Genomic DNA, 17,257 nt, shown 5'->3' with positions numbered 1-17,257 from the left:
CACACAACAGTAGTCCTTGAGGTGGAAGAGGCGATAGCTTCACCACATATTCATCCCCACTAACCATCAACTCAATAAAACAATCCAGAAAGGGATTCCAGTGCAAACCGTGGGCCTGTTTTTTCCTGTCCCATCCTGCTTTGACATCTATAGGGAACAGGAGGAGGTCCCTCATCATCTGAACTTGCAAAAAGGAAGGCAATGAACTGACTGCTCTTGCTAGACTTTAAACTATTTCAGGAAGTCAAACACACTACACCTCAAAAAGAAATGTTGCCTTTTCTTTTGCTCCCCCCGCCACCCAAACTCTCCAGCCCTGTAGTTCAAAGACCATACATTGCCTCTTTGCCTTCCAGCTTTGTCAAGTCCAGGAAAAAAAAAAACAAAAAAATTAAAAAAATTTTAAAAAGCTTGGATTTTTTTTTTCCTCCCAGTATTTCTAATACTATCAGAATTCCTAAGTCAGAACTCTTATTCTTGAGATATTTCCTGAACTATACTGTCCTGACAAGAAAGTGAACCGTGGCAGCTATTACTATGTTCCCTCCCATACAGTTTTCCCATTGCATTACAAATTCATTGACAAATTGAGGAGCTAGCTCCACCAGAGCAGCAATAATATATAGAACTGTCATGAGAGTGAAATTTATTAAGAGAAAGAAATGCTGAAGGACTATAAAGATTAGGAAAAAAAAAACCCACCACATTTAATTCAGCATCTCAACACAGAAACTACAACCCTACTATTTTAAAGTAATATTTAAGCATAGTCCATTCAGCACTTTTATGCTGTCTCAAGCTTCAAATCAGCAAGGTACGCACTTAAGGGTCTTGCCAAACTGTGACATAATCCTAATGCCTCCAGTGCCAGCATGTCAAGCCCTCTCACGTGGCAAGTGAGAACGCTCAACACTTCATAGGAGCAAGTTCATAAAGCCCGGAGAGAAGCGGCAGCGCAGGGAGGGAGGCCTGAACCTCGGAGTGGCATGCACATCCCCAGCACTCCCCCTCCCCTTTCAAACGCAGACCCATGTGGTCTCCACCTGACAAACCTACATCTACAATGCTCATTGCCTTAAAACTAAACTGTTCCTTACCTCAGCCATGTGTTTAAGCCTTGGTTTCCATTTAGCTGGTTTGTCTTTCAGACAGGGATGTCTGAAAACAGTGGTAACAGAAATATACTAGGTAATAAGAGCCTTGGGAAAATACTACAGAGGGACCCTGGGTGCACAGAACAGAAAGGCAACATCTCCAAGCAACAGCTAGGATCTGGCAACCCGTGCCCCAATCCTGCGCTCAGCCCCACCTAAGCACATGCTGACACTCACACTGGAGTCACTAGGGTTGGGCATGGGGGCTGACCCAGCTCCAGCCCATCGCAGGACGAGGGGCTGTCGAGGGTAGTCTTGCAGCCCTTATTCAGGGTTGCATCGTGCTCACTTTGGCTTCAACTAAAGTCCTTATTATGCAAGTCAGGCCCAAGGCCCAGCCCAGAAATGGGGTTTCCCAAACACCTTGCAAAGTGCTGTGGCTAGACATGGCCACGTCTTTTCCAAGTTCGGATTCTTACCCAGACAGCAGCCAAGCCTGAATTTGCGCACGCTGAGCACGTGCAACTTCTTACGAAAATCAAGAGCTGCAGCTGGGGTCTCGTAAAGCCCACAGCAAATATTAGGTTAGACAAACAGATTTTGAAGTCAACAGGAGTTTAAAATTTCAGCATTTTCCTTGAGGTGCTCAGCAGACAGATCAGGCTAGTTGAAAACATTTTCTTTCTACAAGTCACACATTTCTGACATTTCTTTCCTGAACATTGACATTACAAGTTACCACCCCTGAAATGGCTTAGCTGAAAGTCCTGCCTCGTGAGTTAAAATAAGAATATACTGATATTTATGAGCACTGCGAGGGCCTGAAACATAACCCATAGGGGACTGTGTTCAACAGCTTCAGTGGATCATGGACGAGGCCCAAACTCATGTCTGATTTAAATACGTAAGAGTATTTGGTCCATTTTGAAAGAATGGATGGGCTGGAAATGCAGTTCCTGTAACCCCAGGCTTTGCTCCATGTGAAAGGTGTTTGCAAGTTTCTGACAATCAGCACAGCACAAAGCCACCTTTAAAAGCAAGAAAATAAAAACACCCTTACTACAATCTAACACCAGCAGGAAAAATATTTGGCTGAAACTTTAGGTGCGAATTATACTTGCTTAAGCTAGAACAAAAGGACAAAAACATCAAAATCTAGTCATGTGGAAACAAGGAAGATTTAGCTCTGTAAAAAGAAAGGAAGGATAGACATTTGAGGTAACAAAACAAAAAACCCAAAATGCACAAACACATCACAGACATCTAAAAATAGCATTTTATACATTTTTTTGCCAGTGCTTCTCTGAGAGCAAGTTCTTTAAACAGAACTTAACAATTTTACAATTTTTTTTAAAAAAATATGTCATCCTAAAATAGCCCATCAATCCTTACCCAAACTTTCTGTATTTCTACAAAAATAGATGCACAAAGAGCTACAAAATACTGTATTCCTGAAAGGAGGCGCACTGTAGTCAAGGAAGAGTCTTTTTCCTGACAATTGAGACTGTTCATAAAAATATCAAGCTGAACAAAACAAAACACTGTTAAAGGAGCAGAAAGGAGTTAGGTTGCCCAGCTGCAGCAGGCTCAGATGAGGAAAGAAAGAAAAGTTAGGGTTTTGTTTTTTTCCAACACTGTGGGACCCATAAATGGCCTTACAAACAAAAGGCTCAATAGCAAAACCAGAACGGTTGGCTCTTCATCTTCATGTGTGTCCTTTGCCCCATGCAGAAGGAGTCGACAACTGTTATATCGCCCGCCCAGCTGCGCTTACTCCAGCTTTAACTGGTCTTAATTTAGCTGAACTTCAGAACCAAGAAGTTTCCTTGCTCTTGTCCTGATGCTGTAGACCTACATTTCAGAAGAGAAAAAAAATAATTTAAATTTGATACAGCTTTTTCCTCCCCAAGCAACTGAAGTAAGGATAAATATTTTTGATTTAAAAAAAAACAGAAAAAAACCCCCACAACTTACCAGCCTAGCGGACTTGTTACTAACGTTGCTATTGCTCCTAATTTTATAGTTTATGTGGGATAAGCTTAAACCACACCTAAGTGGCTCAAGCAGTTCAGGAATGCTGATAAAATCTTGTGTGCGCTTCCTTGTTTTGGCCTTGTTTGGAGCATTGCATGGCGTGATAAAACCCTCCAGCAAGGTCTGCACAGACAATCCAGTATGCAACAGAATAATTTTTCCTGATAGGGGCCAGCCACAGACCCTACCTCTTTTAGAAAAGGCCTGTGACACTTCAGGATCTCACAGTTTCTATGGTATTTCACCTTACAGAGGAGAGGGGGAAAGTGTTCCTGCAGCAAGTAAAAAACCCAAATAATTTCACCTACAGAGTGTCAGATTTTTAGCCAAGAATGGCTAGTGCTTCCATATGGGAAAAATTAATGATTTTCAGCTTGCATTTGTTATGAGTTCCTCTAACATTTTCCTTTATAAAAAGTGAGGACTATCTAATAAATGTGGTGCTATGTTGTGGCTTTAGCATTATAGACTTGGAACCTGTGTTATAGTCTGGGATTTCTCTGCTCCAGAGGGATTCAGTCTTCGCTAGATTTACACCCAACAGGGCGTGTACCCAAAATCCAGACAATAGAGGGGGAGGTGAGGATGAAACTTCCCAAAGAAGAAACACTCTTGCTCATTTATAGGGAAAGTAAAAAGGACAGAGGTGCAGCCACATATTTTAAGAGGTAGTAAGGCACTTAGGACTCACTGATTTAAAACCTGCCCCTTGGCCTTTTGTGTCAAGCAAATCACATTTTGTGAAATGAAGGTGCACTTCCCACTATAAATGATCATTGCTACATAGACAGCAATGCTCCGCTCTGTGTCATACTATCTACTGCCCCGCTACATAATGTACTAAGACCAATGCATCAACTACCTGATCTGCTAAGAATTTAGGGCCAATTTCACCACTAATGTAAGTAGGTGTGACTCCAGACTTCAATGATGTTGCAACCATTGAAGCTTAATGTTCATTTGATCATTAACTTGTGAAAACTGACAGATCCATGTGCCAAGCATGGATGTCTCACTTTCATATCTGATCACATAATGAAACACAAAGGAAAAGCCATATGTTTTCAGAGAGTCTAATAGGCATGATGGGTTCAGATCTGACCACCACCTCCTTGTTTTAGGAGCACAAACAGTTACATCTTTAATGATGATCAACATCATTTCAGAGTTGAGCTACAAAGCAATTAACAGTCACATAAAAGATGACAGCATATGGCTCTATCCATGTGAGGATTCCCAAGCAGCGTCCAAACACTTGTGTGTCCAGCAGCGAACAGTCAAGGAAAGCAGAGCACACAGGTATAGCATGCCAAGCCCTGCTCAGTGGCTTTCTGCTCCATTTCACACGCACTTGCACCTATTTCTTCAGATTGGAAAAACTGGGATAACCCTTGACTCCTATAAAAACATGTTCAGAGGCTCTTTACTCAGTGAGGATGTCTCCTTGTTGCTTAGGAGTTACTTGCTTTCCTGGCAGCTTCATTCACAGGCAGAGTCATCATAAACTGCTCTTAGTTTCCTTCAAAGCTCCCTCAAAGTTAGTGATGACAATTTTGTGTTATTTTTCCCCTGCTGTTTACATTTCTTTTAAACAAAGACAACAACAACAAAAAAAGAGGGAGTCAGACAGCAGAAACATTTCAGAGTGTAAGGGAGTCATTTAAGTTCACCAGTGAAGCACTAAAGGCCACCAGAGGCAATGGAAACTGTTGAGAAGAGAAACAGGTTATACGGCTCCTAGCAGCTTAAAAAAAATGACACACACACCTGTTTAAAAGGTTGTCCACCTGATGGCAGCAACTGGTAGAAGGGGAATAACCAGCTGAACAGACACCTTCCTAGTTAGGTGTCTTTGCGACAAACAGAAATAACTGTAACAAGGAGGTTTAAGGTATAGCTATTAAGTCTAAACAGCCACAGAAAGCAATCCAAAAAACTAAAGTTGCCTTAGTTACAGAACTGAATGTGGAACACTTTCCGTGCCTTTTCCTCATTATATTCCCATCTTCTTCATGGCAAGGCTATCTGCAGTCCTAATATGTCATCCGAGCGCAACCCTGCTACTAACCGAAAGCTTTCGCGTGCAGCCTGCTGCAGGAACGTTTTCCTCTTAGCAAAGACATCCTCGGTTGCGTTGCATGAGTCAGTATTGCCACACCAGCACAACTCCCCGTCTCTGGGATACCAACGTTATCGCTAATTGCCACACAAGCAGAATGCAGGTTCTGTGGCAACATCTAAACAAACTTAATGACAAACTCGGGGGGGTGTGTGTGTGTGTCTGTGTGTGTGTAACAGAGACAACTCTACAGAAGGCAGCAGACTGACCAATCAAATTCCGTATTCAGCGTGACACACTGATGTACATGCATTTCCAAATGTTAGCCAGGACTAGAATATGTTGATTAATTCACCTCAGTTTAAAGTTATGCACCTCACTGTGCATAACTTTGCATGATAAAGATGTGCACCTCGATTTTAAGATGGACTTACAGCCCTCAGATATGCCAAAATCCTGCTCTGCTTTCAGTGTGCTGGGGCTACAGGAAGCCTCCTCCAGCACATCTGTCCAACAGCAGGACAGGATATCCTCCTGTCCTAGGCTCTGCAGTAGCAGGGCAAGTTGCTGTGCTCTCCTCCCCACGGGGCTGGCCGCAGACCTGGCAGCTGCCAGCGCAGCTGGATCCGACTGACCACCTGAAGTGCCCAGTGTCCAGGGCAGCCTCCCGCCCTGCTCCTGAGGAGAACACCGATGGCTGTAACCATCGGCTCCACTGCAAGACAGCAATTCCCCTCCCCGCCTCCCTGGTCTTAAGTGCTCAACTCAGCTTGTGCACCCTTAACATAAACATGAGGATTTAGCCCCGACACTGTGGGATTACGGCTGCAGCAATGCTCTCTGTACATATGCCGTGAACTGCAGTCAGTGCTGCTAGGGGCTGACTTTGCTTTGCTGGACATCAGCGGGACAGGGAGTTGTGGTCTAAAGCACAAACATGTTGTGCGTATATCAATGTGTTTATATCAATGCTTGATATAAAGCATACTTTTATACTGAGCATTATAGCTTGGGCACTTCAGTTTTGGAAAGACACTGCATGCCAGCAGCCACAAACATAACACGTTTTAATAGATTTTTGATGTAGACTAGCATTTTCTTTAATCCCACTTGTACCAATAAACAAGCTTCCAAAAGGGTTAATTTGCAGCACACAATGTGAGGATTAAGCCACATTTAATGGGAATCGGGTAGCTAAATCCCTCTTCATCCTCTAAAACAGGACCATGTAAGTTCAAACAGATGTGCCAGACAGATCAATACTTTGTTAGCTCTACGAACAGTGATACACTGATGTCCCACACAATCTGTTCTGAAACATAAATTCCCAAACTGTACCGTGCATGCAAGGGGAACCCCCTCTTAACCTTTGAAGTGATTCAGCATCATCCATTCATGAGATCGAATATTTGGCTTAGTAGGGCAAAGATGCAACAATGTAGCTGGAAGAGGGTAAGATTACAGCCAGCCTGCCCTGACCCCAACGCTACCATTCCATATAATTCAGCGTGAGGAATTTTGCAAATGTTTCTATAATCGCATGTGACAGTAGCACAAGAAATGTGACCCACAGTAAGGGGCAGGGAGGAATCATTTTCGTATCTGAAGGGCCCTGAAAAGCAACGTCTAGGTATATACCAAATGAGCTTTTTTTATATAAATCATCTGGAATCTGATATATTGGCAGCTTCACAGGTTGATGTCTTTTACTCTCCAGGGACGTATGAGCAAAGGCTTCCAGAATAGAAGTTTTCTTGCCACTATGGCCTTACCCTGCTCTGGAGAAACCACTTCTACGCTGCAGAAAGCCAGTACACTCTTCCAGGCCCTGCAGTTTTTAGCCTCTCTGTTGAGATTGCTGTCTCACGTTAGAGTACAATGTAATGAAATTCTGCGTGATATGGAGACTTATTCAGTATAATCCTCCCCTGGAGTGGACATGGAGCAAGAAAAGCTTCACCTGTGCTGGTGAGTGCTGGATGAGACTCAGTGTGGTGCTTCAGCAGCCCACTCCTCTCCCCGGCAGCACAACACACCTTCCCTGGGATGACACCATTTGAGATGCGTGCAAAACACTGGGGCAACTGAGCTCCCTCTTTGCACCATGAGCACACCTCGAACGCCTGTCACCAAAGGATTTGTCTTCAATCTGCAAGCTGCAGGCAAGGCTGAAAAGGGAGCTCAGAGCCTTCCTGCCCTTCCCAGCAAGCCTCTGCTTGGAGAACACAGAAGAGATGAGCGTGCAGGGTAAGAGAGCAAATAATTGTAATGTCACAGGCTACCACTACCTGCTGTGTTTCATTGCTTGCTCCCTTGTTTCCAAAGCCTTACGTGCCAAACTGGGGCTGCCTGATAAGGTTTTGCTGTTACGTTTCAGTGCATGGCCATTTTGGATAGTCACAAACAAGTGAAACATTGCTCTGCTGAGATCCTCTGTTCCTGCAAACTAGTCACACATTTCCCCTCTTTCTTTTCCCCCACAGGAACTCGTGGACTAAAACCCATACATCAGGCACAGGCCAGAAATTAACAGTTCAGGCCTCCTCCACTGCCTTCCACCCTGAGCAGACAACTACAAGACATGCAAGCCCCTGTTAAGCACTGCCAAATCAGGATCCTGATAAAATTAGCATCCAACTGTACCCCTCCAAAGGGATTTTCACAAGGAGCAGGCAGCAGCAAGCAAAGGCTATATTAGTCCTGTAAGGCAGTGCTAGGGCCCGTAGTCCTTTTTGAGGTACTCTGCTCCTACAGAAAAGAGCAAAAGCACCTGCTTTATTATATGTACTACTACCAACAAAGTAGCAGTAAGCAAACGAACTTGCCCAGCACTGAAACAAAACACAGGCTAGGCTGGACTCATACCTAAGCCAGGTAGCGGTTTCTCCTGACTAACAATCCCTTACGCAGTTCTCGGCTCCGTCCCCAAAAGGTAAGTCAAATACCAGAGCTCTGGAGCTGGACTGCTGGGGCTACTGGCAGTGCAGGGGGCTCATCCCCTCTACCGGTGGCAGTGACAATTTGCTCATGCTTCAGAGAAGGCAGCTCATTCCCATTATGAAATTTGTCAGAAAGGCAAAACCTGAGATCCCAGTCTTGTCAGATTATCATTTTATACCCAAAAGCACAAAATGTAATCCCTCTTGTATCATTGGCATGACTGGAAATGTTATTAATAGATATAAAATTGTCCAGGTGTTAAGAATCCTATTACGCTTTTTCTTAATTTCTTGAGGCAGCAAGTGGCATGGTATTTAGAAGAGATTATTGGTTCCCAGTTGCTATTAAGGGATGACAGAGAGATTTGTGTTAGGTTAGCTCAGTTATAATCGAGTTTTGGGTTCATATTATTTCATATTTAAGAATCAGCATTTTTTTCTCCACCAATTCTTTGTTCCCCTGCACACTGATCAAAGCAAGGAAGTGCTTCTCACACATTGAATCAGTTAGCTAGAGCTATCAAGAAGACAGACAAAGAGATACCTTAAGGAAAAAGGAAGAGAGATGTAAATCTAGTATTTCCTTAATAAATAACATAACACGTTTAAGAAGTACTAATCTGCAAGGATTGCTGCTGGTCGGATAAATACCAAGCAGAAAAAGGAGACCTCAATACTGCATATGAGCTCCAGGATGGATGTGCTGGAAAGTGTTAGTCACCCATCACTTGATCGCAACCATGAACAGTGAGGGCTGCTAGACTGCTCCTAACACCGATATGAGAGCCTGCCAGTCAAAGCTCGCAGATGCAGATGTAGTTTATGGAGGCTGTCCTATGGCTACAGACCCCGCAGCAAAATGAATCTAATTCACAGACCTCTGCCTAGACCCTACAGAAAGAAGCTTAGTCTGATGGCGAACACAACTCAACCAGCATCTCTACTCTCTATGTGACACCTGGATACTACACAGGCAGGAAATGCTGATCTGTTCCAATTTAGATGAGCAAGACGCAATCCTCATGTACTGACAAGTTATTAGTTCAGTCCTCATTGGAGCTATATCTTGGTGAATGCGCATATGAACTAGCTGAACAAGCTGGAAGCTTCCACACAGGAGTTTAATTAACCATTTCCCACAAGATTTAAACCAAAAAACACCTATCATGTCACAACTCATTTGGCTTGAATAAGACCCAGGCAGACAAAGGTCCCTCAGTAAAACGCAGCGAGAGCTGGATGTTTAACAGCTCGTCTGCCCTGACAGCAATTTCAGGAGGGATTCCCTCCTGGAAATATATTTGGAGAAGGCTCTGAGAACAAGCCCTGCTTCGGCTGCAGGGATTCCACTTCTTTGCTCAAATTCTTCCTGCTAAAACAAGTCACAGACACAATCGAACCATCTTACCTGTGTCAAACCCAAAACTTGGCACAATGTCCACTGTTCCGTGAAAGGCTCCAGCCCATGCTGAGGTAGCGCTGGTGACAGCAGCGGGATCTGTCTTTGTCACGTCACACTGGGGAGCAGGAATCCTGGCTGCACGGACTGAAGGCATCAGCAGGGACCCATACCGGGGGTCGCGGTGCGAGCTGGGATGGTGATGGTGCATGTGTGGATGAGGGTGATGGCGATGCATGTACACGTCATGCATGTGTGCATATGAAGGGCTCACCTGAGATGCTAAAGGATAATGCCAGGATTCAGATGCAGCAGGGGGAGGAGGTGGGGCAGTCTGATGAAGGCTGTGTCCTGGCCAGCTGCTGGGATCTGCTGTTGGGAAGGTGCCTGGTGCAGTAACAGGGAAATCAGGGTGTACTCCACTTAAGCACGGTGGAGGGGGAGGCTGATAAGAGCTGGTCCAAAATGATGTTGGGAAACTGCTCCTTTGGCTTGAAATTGTTGAGCTTTCTGGTAGAGAGGAGAGAAATGAAGTATGACTGAAGCTGAAAAACAAATGTAATGACAAAAGCCCCACAATGATTTTCTACTCTCTGAGATTTGTAACGCTGAACTCAAGCTTCCTCAGCAATCACAGAATCACAGGACAGTTGAGGTAGAAGGGGACCTCTTGAGATCGTCTAGTCCAAGCCCCCCTGCTCAAGTGGGGTCACCTGGAGCAGGTTGTCCAGGACCGTGTCCAGTCAGATTTTGACTGAGATCCAAACTCCACAACCTCTCTCTGGGCAACCTGTTCCAGTGTTTAGCCACCCTCAACAAAAGAAAACAAAAAAGAAAGAGAAAGAGAAAAAGAGAAAGAGAAAAAGAGAAAGAGAAAAAGAGAAAGAGAAAAAGAGAAAGAGAAAAAGAGAAAGAGAAAAAGAGAAAGAGAAAAAGAGAAAGAGAAAAAGAGAAAGAGAAAAAGAGAAAGAGAAAAAGAGAAAGAGAAAAAGAGAAAGAGAAAAAGAGAAAGAGAAAAAGAGAAAGAGAAAAAGAGAAAGAGAAAAAGAGAAAGAGAAAAAGAGAAAGAGAAAAAGAGAAAGAGAAAAAGAGAAAGAGAAAAAGAGAAAGAGAAAAAGAGAAAGAGAAAAAGAGAAAGAGAAAAAGAGAAAGAGAAAAAGAGAAAGAGAAAAAGAGAAAGAGAAAAAGAGAAAGAGAAAAAGAGAAAGAGAAAAAGAGAAAGAGAAAAAGAGAAAGAGAAAAAGAGAAAGAGAAAAAGAGAAAGAGAAAAAGAGAAAGAGAAAAAGAGAAAGAGAAAAAGAGAAAGAGAAAAAGAGAAAGAGAAAAAGAGAAAGAGAAAAAGAGAAAGAGAAAAAGAGAAAGAGAAAAAGAGAAAGAGAAAAAGAGAAAGAGAAAAAGAGAAAGAGAAAAAGAGAAAGAGAAAAAGAGAAAGAGAAAAAGAGAAAGAGAAAAAGAGAAAGAGAAAAAGAGAAAGAGAAAAAGAGAAAGAGAAAAAGAGAAAGAGAAAAAGAGAAAAAAGAAAAAGAGAAAAAAGAAAAAGAGAAAAAAGAAAAAGAGAAAAAAGAAAAAGAGAAAAAAGAAAAAGAGAAAAAACAGAAAAAAGAAAAAAGAGGAAAAAATAAAAAAGAAAAAAAAAAAGGCAAAAAGTGTTTTCTTGTGTTCAGATGGAATTTCCTGTTTTCTAATTCGTGCCAATTGCCTCTTGTCCTGTCAACAAGCATTGCTGAGGAGACCCTGGCTCCCCCACCTTCATTGCCTCCCATCAGGTATTTATACATATTGATAAGACACACACACACACCCCCCCCGAGAAGACGTCTCTTCTCCAGGCTGAAGAGTCGCAGATCTCTCAGGATCTTGGTACAGGAGTTATGAGGAGAGGCTAACTCCTGACCGGACCAGAACACATCATTTAGAAAGGCAGCTGTTGTGGCTGTAAATTCTTCTGAGGACAGAGAACCAAGTCACACTGCAGAATACGAGACATTTGGCTAGAGGAAGAATACCAGATCTTCTCAAACTAATTGCATGCTTTGACGGGATAAAGATTGTAGCTAACACATCTGACGTTAGTCCCTTACAGAATGTATCACGCTGCCCTGTACCCAATAGGATCAGACAAGCAGAATCATGTATGTAACTGAAAGAAGTTTCTGTCACAAATAAAAGACTCGCTGCTTCTTACAGCTAGGGCTCAACTTATATTTAAATGGATTCCAATACCTCTACATTATGAAATCACATTCTAAAAATTCCTCTTTTGGAGAAGCGGTTAGTGTTTTTGATGTGTAGGAAAGTATTGGCATCTCCATTCTCACAATCCTCTTGCCAGGTCATGTTTGAACGTACTGCTTCATGCAATATGTCTCAGCTCAAATAGGGGTTTTTTTGGTCAAAGATGGAAACATAAAAATACAGGACTTTACCTCTGATGAAAGAGCAGTCATAAAAATAGCCTACGGAGAAATAAAGCCAGGGAAGTTTAATATTTGATGAGGCGAGGAATCCTCTGTTCCTCATATAACATTTACAAAATGTTGTTTTTTTTTTTAAATGACCTTTTGTTTTGCTTTGTTTAACAAGCAACTGGAATGAGACTTGGGTGAAGACACCATTGAGAATGAACAGATTCTTCAAATGCTCCTGCCCCTGATCGCTGTTTACACAAAAATACTTTGGAAACAAAAAACTGTAAAAGTGTTTTCTGACTGCATCGCTAGGACACTTATGTATCTGTTTTAAAATCCATTAAAACCATAGAAATTTTTTCCACACATCAATTGGCTTTGATTTAGGCAGTTTATTGAGCCTGATTAACTTCCGCTATTGGAAATAAACTTTGCAAATGTACTATAGACAAACAGAGAACTTCTCTTTGTGCCAAACCGCTTCAGAGGCTGCAAGCTTATCTAGCAGACTGTACTCCAACATGGCTTTCTTCAAAAGGTTGCTTCCTTTTTTAGCAACGTATTTCTATTGTAATTCATGCTAGAAGACTGGAGAGAGCTTGAAACATATAACAGAAGTCTCAGCACCCCTCCGAAATTGGTATTGTTCCCTGTTTGTAAATTGTTTCTTGTTACAAGGGATTAGGCTGAGATGGAGAGTGCACATGGCTTACAGTGTTGGCAGCAGGGCTGACAAAAAAAAGCAAAAACAAGCTTCTTCATGTCCAGTCTGTTGTTTTCCTCACTGCTTAACAGAGAAGCACAGCTTGACAATGCACTGCCAGTATTCTGGAAAATTAATCTCTGTAATCGAGAGTTTTTGGAAACTATCTGGCTGTTATCTGCATGGAAAAGCCCTAAATCCAAACCATCTCACTTCAAAAAAGCACAGAAAACCACAAAGTATCTGCAGGACAACTTTAATACCAGGAGAGAGCACTTTAAACCACTGGATTTGCCAATACGAATTCATCCCAGATTGCATACCAGCTTGGCTTTACCAATCATGCAGAAGGTCTAGGCCACAGAAAACATGTTTGGTCATCTCCATTTTTCAAATCTGCGCACATTTCACAAAGCCATTACCACTGTCAGAAACTGTCATGGATCATCCCCCACTGAGACACCAATGAGTGTAACTGCAGGGACCAACCTCGCTGGTCAAGGTCAAGTCATGTCACTGCAGATACAGGGTCCATCCAGGTTATACGAACATGCAAGAAAACTTCATCCACCCTGAGTGCTCACAGAGGATGCTACTAAATATTAAGCATGCAGCAACCCCATCAACAAGAACCATCTCTCTGTGTTGAACCACAAACCCCAGCCACCACACATTTCCATGGTGTTTGAAGGGTCTCCTTTCCTTCCCACCTTTAAAACAGCGAGCACAACCAATTATCTTTACAGTTACCATCGTGTCAGATACCTGGCCTCTATGGGACATGGCAATGGAGAAACAACCATTTCAGCACTGTCCTTGAGAAAGAAAAAAAAAATAATCTGAGTAGCTTCCACGGGCTTTCAGGAGCAGGGAAGGAGGCATTTAGCAAAAATCGTCTGCCAGGAAAGATACTGCAGTTACCACAATTTCCTATTCTAAGTACAGGGAGGCAGGGAGATGGCAACATCTCAGATACCACGAAGCGGTGACTAATGCAAATGTTCACGGTGGCTGGCCAACACGCACTGAAAATATGCCAAAGCGCACATGCTGTAAAGAAGACAATGTATGGAATTTTCTGTAGTACAACATTACTTCTCAGTTAAGGCAGGAGGGGAAAAAAACAAAACAAAACAAAAAACTAAGAAAGATAAAAACCCAACACTTTCAGCTAGGAAAAACATGTTGATAAAAATACCATTAAGGTAACATTAGTTTCAAGGTATCATTAGTTTCATTAGCCCCTGCAAAAGAATCACGTAGCTACACCTTCAACTGAATACTCAAAGTCCATGTTACTGGAGCCTGTTGTAGGGAACTATATTTTATAAAAAGTCAGTTTTGAAGTTAATTTTAGCCTAAACTGATCAGTATTTTCAACATACAAAAGACAAAAACTTGCTCTTTTCAGGACAACAGGTTCTATTTTCTATACGTAAGCAAAATCCCTCCTAGAAACAAAAAAAACCCACAGTATCACCTTAATGATGAAATGACAGTTTGCTCTTCCATCAGGACACTAAAAAAATCCCACAACAAGACGAAAAAAAAAAGCAGAAAACATTACTAATCCCTCCTTTCAGGTACAGGAGAAATAACGCAGTGAGCTGAGTAGCCAGTTTATGCCCACACACTTTCCATTTAAATCTGTGCCTTCCAAAACAGCTATTGCAAACACAAAAGCTTTTTTTTTTTTTAATTTATCTTTGAATAATTTATCGACAAAAATTCTGACTACCCATGAAGGTTATTTATAAAAGATCTTCAAGCTAATGATATTTTAACTTCTTTAGGTAATGGGATACAAATTCACATCCATTTGCCGTAACTGAGCATCTTTGACAACTGTACATGAACCAGAAGACCAAGGTGTTAGCATCGCTCCTTCCCCACTTTTTTCAAGCAGGCACGTTTCAGAAACTCATTTTGGCCTGATGAAACTCTTATCAGCTTCTCTTCTCTGGAGAAGCAAATGCCCCCAGCTTTCTCAGCGTCCACAGCGCAGAACCAAGCAGCCCTGCCCAGCAGCCTCCCTGGGGCTTTTCATACCACTTCACAGCAGGTGCAGTGACGGCAGAGGGCATATCCCCTTACTTTACTCCCAGAAGACTTTCAGGACACGCAGACCGCCGTTCCCTGTCAACGGCAAGGGGCACGCTGGGTCAGGAGGCAGCATGGCTGAGGAACCCTTACGCCAGGCCACCCTGTCCCCTGCAGAGCCCTCTGGGGAGGGCTGTGCAAGCATGGGGGGAGCCAGGGAAAAACAGCAGGGTATGTCTGAAGCCAAAGAGAAGACACACAACCCCACCCATGGTATGTCTCCAAGCTCAGTAAAGAGGGCTTGCTGTAGGCATGGGGTCTCTGGGGACTACCTTGATCCCATCTCTAAAACATTTATAGCCTGTCTGGGCCATTTATAAATGCTCCAGTCTCCTTTTTAGTAAGCATAGGTTCAATCCTGCTCTCAGTCGACTCAACGGAAAATTTCCCGTTAACATTAATGGTCCCGGCTCAAGCCATAAATTCCTCTAGCTCCCTAGCCACTTGTGCTGACCTTTGCTTAAACTTCCTCGGATTTGTCATCATCCTTCTGGAAAGCAAGTCCTTCTGTGCTATTTTTCTCTTCATAGCGGTTTCCAAAAATCCCGTCTCTCTTTATTATCTGTGACTTTCATCAATACACTCTCACCTCAACATCGCTGATTATGAACACCACTACTCCTACAAGGATCCTCACGGTATCTCTCTCACCCAACCCGATGCAAGGCCATTGCTCACAACATTTAGTTCACGGCCCTTTGCCAGTCCACATAAGGACACGATCAGAAATGATGCAGCTGTGGACCTGAAAAACTACCCCAGACTGCCACATTCAACAAAATGGAAAGAGCGTCTTACCGGCACGCTTTCTCCAGCCACCAATTTTGAAGTCTTATCCATAAGGTCTACCCAGTTTATCTGGCAAGATCTGCTATCGTTGATCATGCTCATATGCATTACAAGACATAAGTATTACAGCAGTATGCAAATGCCTCGCAGCGCCTACCACGTGTCTGCTCCCCGTTCGGGAGCAGGAGCGATGGACGTATCTTCCCCGTGAGCTCTGCCCGTGGGCAGGCTGCAATGCACCACACGGTACGGCTGCAGCCACGTGGGCCAGGGCTTGCACCCAAACCTGTTCCAGCCTGTGCTGGCTCCTCCCTACCTGGAAAGCAGCCGTAGACAAATCTTAATCGCCTGGCAAAGTCACCCAAGAAGGCTGCATGGGTCTCCTCACGTCCAAGGCCAGCATCCCGAACAGCTTTGCTCTTGCCTCACAGACCAAGGTTCACACTTGGAGCTTAAAAATAAGCCTCCAACCTTGCAGCAGACATTTGTGAAGCCACACAAGCTCTGGCCTGTTCTTTCCAGGCCTCGGCAGAGCCGCGGGCTATGGCAAGAGAGGGAGATGCCTACTTCTTCCATTCCTTTGGTGGATCTTTCCCCCTTTAACACTTCAGATCACTCAACCCCAAGAAGCACCTTGGTTTTTTCAAATTTGAGGGTAATTTTTCCACCTCCACAGAGAAGCAAAATTTCAGCTGCAATGCAATATGCGTTACCATGACACAGACCGAGCAAGCCACACCACAGAGAGCAAGTTACTGCTCCTCTTACCTCTCCACAGAGGACTTAGCCCTGCCTTGCTCTTGGTAAGGGCAGTTTCTGGATTGAAGCTACTGGCTTGGCTCAAAGCTCTTGAGAAGTGTTCATCCACTACTGAACCAATGTCTCCCTGGAAGTAAGTGAAAAGGACGCAGCGAGAGTTAAGGTACTCCATCTCGGCAGGCTGGTCTTTCTCATCCTCCTCTTGCTTGCTGGGAAGGGTCACTTCCAGAGACTCCTGCATCTTGTTGTATACAGCTAACTTCTTCTGGGATTAAAAACAAAACAAACAAGAGATGTATCACTGATGGCATTCAGTGCATGATCAACATCTGGTTTCCTTAAAGAAAAATAACTGAATACATTGACTATTCATTTCATAATTACAGTTGGAATACAGGGATATCTCACACCGACATTTCACAAAGAAGAGATTACCAGCGCCACTTAGAGTTTTTATTCCTCACACACAGATGGACCTGCTTCTCAGGAACGTTTCATAACCACAATTTAACGGCAACGGCTGTCACTCAATACCTTCAAAAGAAAACAGACAGGCTCTAACAATTCACTCCTGACTCCCACCTGGAAAGGATATTCCTGTCAGTAAAGGCTACAGGGGTCGAGTCCAGCCCTGCAGACGGGTGGCCAGATCCACAACGTCTGCATTTCACCCGTCTAGCTGAATATGCACCAGGTTTTGCCCGCCGTGCTCCCCCAGTCGAGAGCACAGGGCCCTCTGGACTCCCCACATCTACTCGTTGCTGAAGGCATCAAGATAGGAGAATTTGGTGCTTCCTGAAGAATTTTCCACTGTATTATCAAAGTCCACAAAATGCATAAATTCTCACTCACTGCCAAGAAAATTTTTATCATAGGAAGCTATACCTTAGGGTGGTGAGTAGAGTTTGGATGGGGGGGGGGGGGAGTTTGGGGGGGGTTTTTTTTTTTGGGTGGTTTGGGGGGGTTTTTTTTT

At 43.4% G+C, this 17,257-nt stretch overlaps 1 protein-coding gene across 1 annotated transcript in view; it reads right to left on the bottom strand.

Annotated features, from left to right (window-relative positions):
* Nucleotides 1-2,347: 2,347 nt before the first annotated feature.
* Nucleotides 2,348-17,257, bottom strand: part of VGLL3 (vestigial-like family member 3) — a 20,393-nt gene continuing 5,483 nt past the window's right edge. The window contains exons 2-4 of the mRNA XM_009323958.1: nucleotides 16,294-16,549; nucleotides 9,535-10,035; nucleotides 2,348-2,945 (exon numbers count right to left, since the gene is read on the bottom strand). Coding sequence (XP_009322233.1) covers nucleotides 2,902-2,945; nucleotides 9,535-10,035; nucleotides 16,294-16,549 — 801 coding nt within the window. The 3' untranslated portion in view covers nucleotides 2,348-2,901. The remainder of the gene's footprint in view (nucleotides 2,946-9,534; nucleotides 10,036-16,293; nucleotides 16,550-17,257) is intronic.

This window comes from Pygoscelis adeliae, unplaced genomic scaffold (assembly GCF_000699105.1).
Source record: "Pygoscelis adeliae isolate BGI_AS28 unplaced genomic scaffold, ASM69910v1 Scaffold124, whole genome shotgun sequence".
Classification (NCBI taxonomy): domain Eukaryota; kingdom Metazoa; phylum Chordata; class Aves; order Sphenisciformes; family Spheniscidae; genus Pygoscelis; species Pygoscelis adeliae.
The sequence above is the reverse complement of the archived record's forward strand: the minus strand, read 5'-3'. Positions and strand labels throughout refer to the sequence as shown.